At 54.1% G+C, this 2,500-nt stretch overlaps 2 protein-coding genes across 2 annotated transcripts in view; one reads left to right on the forward strand and one right to left on the reverse strand.

The window, feature by feature from the left end:
* The window catches only part of PTSG_09125 (STE/STE20/SLK protein kinase), a gene marked incomplete at both ends in the record, with an annotated part of 4,684 nt that extends 3,120 nt beyond the window's left edge, over positions 1-1,564 (reverse strand). Inside the window, 5 exons of the mRNA XM_004989322.1 lie at positions 164-287; positions 495-605; positions 747-856; positions 1,156-1,269; positions 1,493-1,564. Coding sequence (XP_004989379.1) covers positions 164-287; positions 495-605; positions 747-856; positions 1,156-1,269; positions 1,493-1,564 — 531 coding nt within the window. The remainder of the gene's footprint in view (positions 1-163; positions 288-494; positions 606-746; positions 857-1,155; positions 1,270-1,492) is intronic.
* Positions 1,565-1,829: 265 nt separating this feature from the next.
* PTSG_09126 (TKL protein kinase) overlaps positions 1,830-2,500 on the forward strand; it is a gene marked incomplete at its 3' end in the record, with an annotated part of 4,324 nt that continues 3,653 nt past the window's right edge. The window contains exon 1 of the mRNA XM_004989323.1: positions 1,830-2,500. This exon is cut by the window's right edge and continues 2,676 nt beyond it. Coding sequence (XP_004989380.1) covers positions 1,851-2,500 — 650 coding nt within the window. The 5' untranslated portion in view covers positions 1,830-1,850.

Here is a 2,500-nt window from a genome sequence, read left to right on the forward strand (position 1 = left end):
GGGTGCAATGGGCAGTTGATGTGAGAAGAGAGGGATGACGAGGTCGTAAGGCAAGCACAGACAGCGTGGACGCATGCGGTTGGCACAGCGAACTCAGGCTCCTTACACCGACAGACGGACGCATGCGCAAGCACCATGCACACAGACGCAACGATACGCACACAAGTGACGAGGGTGTTGCTGGCGTTGATATCGCGATGGATGACGCCGCAGCCATGCAAGAAAAGCGGATGCCCTTGACCATCTGGTGCGCAATGCACTCCATGGCATCCTCAGGCAGGCCCGTCCTGTGGTTGACAGCGACAGCATTGAAGAAAATAGGATGGCAAGACGTAAGCGGTTGAAAGGCAAGGCAGTGGAATGTAATGAGTGGTAATGAAGCACCTGAAGTGTGCCGACACATTGGACAAGAAAGAAGAATAGGGATCAGCGTGCACATGCCCACGCTCAACCATCAAGCGAACACAACAGGAAACCAGCTGTCTCACACGTACGGTTGCTTCTCGACGTATCCGGCAAGGGATCCGGCATCGCACACTTCCAGCAAGATCCACAGCTCGTTGTTGTTGTAGTACGCATCTATAAAGTTTGTAATGTTCCGATGTCTGCGCGTGCCAAGCGAACAAGTACAACGTGAGTGTCAGCTTGGCAGTGCATCAACAAAGAACGGTCAATCGTGGAGGCACACGATGTTATCATGCTGCTCGTGCGTTAGTGGGCCTGGTCGCTGGGCGTTGGCCACTCACTTGCAGGACGTTAGGATTTCAATCTCCGTGGCAAAGTTCTGTAGCTCTTCCTGGGCTTGAATAGGGGCGACCTTGGCGGCTGCAAGCGCGCCCGTGGCGCGGTTTCGTACCTACATCCGCGGGAAGGGGGAGAAAGGGGAGAGGAAAAAAAATGACATGAGAAGTGTGTGTGTGCATGTGTGTGTGTGTGTGTGTGTGTGTGTGTGTGTGTGTGTGTGTGTGTGTGTGTGTGTGTGTGTGTGTGTGTGTGTGTGTGTGTGTGTGTGTGTGTGTGTTGACATTGACAAGCTCGCTCCGACGTTGCCATAACAATGAGCACGAACGCAAGAACGAAACAAAGTTGGCGCCAACACACGCATGCACACACACACACACATACACGGACGCACACATACACCCACTATCAAACCTTGTGCACTTTTCCATATGATCCTGAGCCCAGGGTCTCCTGCGGCATCCATGTGTTGATGGGGCTCTCCTTCTCCCAGTGACGTGACGAAGCTTTCCACCCCCAGCACCCATCCTGGTGTTGGCGTGACAGGCAGAAGAAAGAACGGTGTGCGTGTATCCGTCGTGAGTGAGCTGTTGTGGAATATCATGGGAAGATATTACAGATTATCAGCAGTGAGGCGACATCTCACTGATCTCAACCCATCCAGCCAGCACCAAACACACCAACGCGCTCCAGCTCACTCAAGCCTTTCTTCTTTTCTTCTGCCTTCCTCAGTCATGCAATGGCCAATGACAGCGGCTGTGGCCATGCTGCTGGCGTTGGTGGTTGCCACCACGGTGGCCAGTACACAAGCACGCTTATCCATCGCAAAAGCACAAAACGATCAGGTGTGCTGTGGTGGTGGCGCATTTTAGCATTTTGTTTTTCTTGTTTGTTGTTGTCCTGCTGTCCTTGTGTACTTGTTCGTTTCGTGTTGTAGTGTAGTAGTGTGTATTGATTCATGCAGAATGCATGACCTCGGTCCCATCTTGCCCCTCTCCTGCATACCAACGCGCACGCTGTGGCATCTGCTCACATGCTTGCTTGCAAGCACCTTCACCCCAATGCCGTTCTGATAGCTGTGCTCTGACGTGCACGGGACACTGGACAGCATGGTGCGTGTGCTGGAAGTGCACGACGTGCCGTTCTTCCCCAAGCACGGTGCCAACAACAAGGGGAACAGCAGTCGCAATGACACAACACCTGCAACTGGAAACACAATGACACGCGAAGACATGCTGCCCTCCTTCCTTGTGGACCTATCCCCGATTCACCGCATGATGGCCGCATTTGGGTGTGGCGATCGAAATGGGGACGGTAGCAGGGAACTGGAGCTGCTTGAGAATGGAGAACACAGGACACCTCCCGCTCCATCAGGTACAAGGTCCACCAGCACGTACGTGGAGGAGAGGGTGAATGCCATCCGCCGCAACGAGACCATGCTGCCCTTGCAACAACAGTCACAGTCGCAACACAGTCGTGTGCGACGGAATGATGACCCTGAAGTGCAGGCAGGGCAGTGCACGCTGGCGAGCGTGATCAACGGCACGTGTCCTGGCATCGACAACAATTTCAGGCTCACTATTACTGTGCGCGAGGAGGACCGTGTAGACGACAACACGGATGCTAGCGGGCTACGTGCCATCTCCAGCTTTGTGGTCGCATTGGCCGTGAAAGGGCACGTGCAGGAAGCGCCGCTGAGGTGGATTGTGAACAATGGACGGTGGACAGTGTGCCACATAATTACCTTGGATGGTGTGCG

The sequence above is a fragment of the Salpingoeca rosetta genome (genome assembly GCF_000188695.1).
Source record: "Salpingoeca rosetta unplaced genomic scaffold supercont1.29, whole genome shotgun sequence".
In the NCBI taxonomy this organism is placed as follows: Eukaryota; class Choanoflagellata; order Craspedida; family Salpingoecidae; genus Salpingoeca; species Salpingoeca rosetta.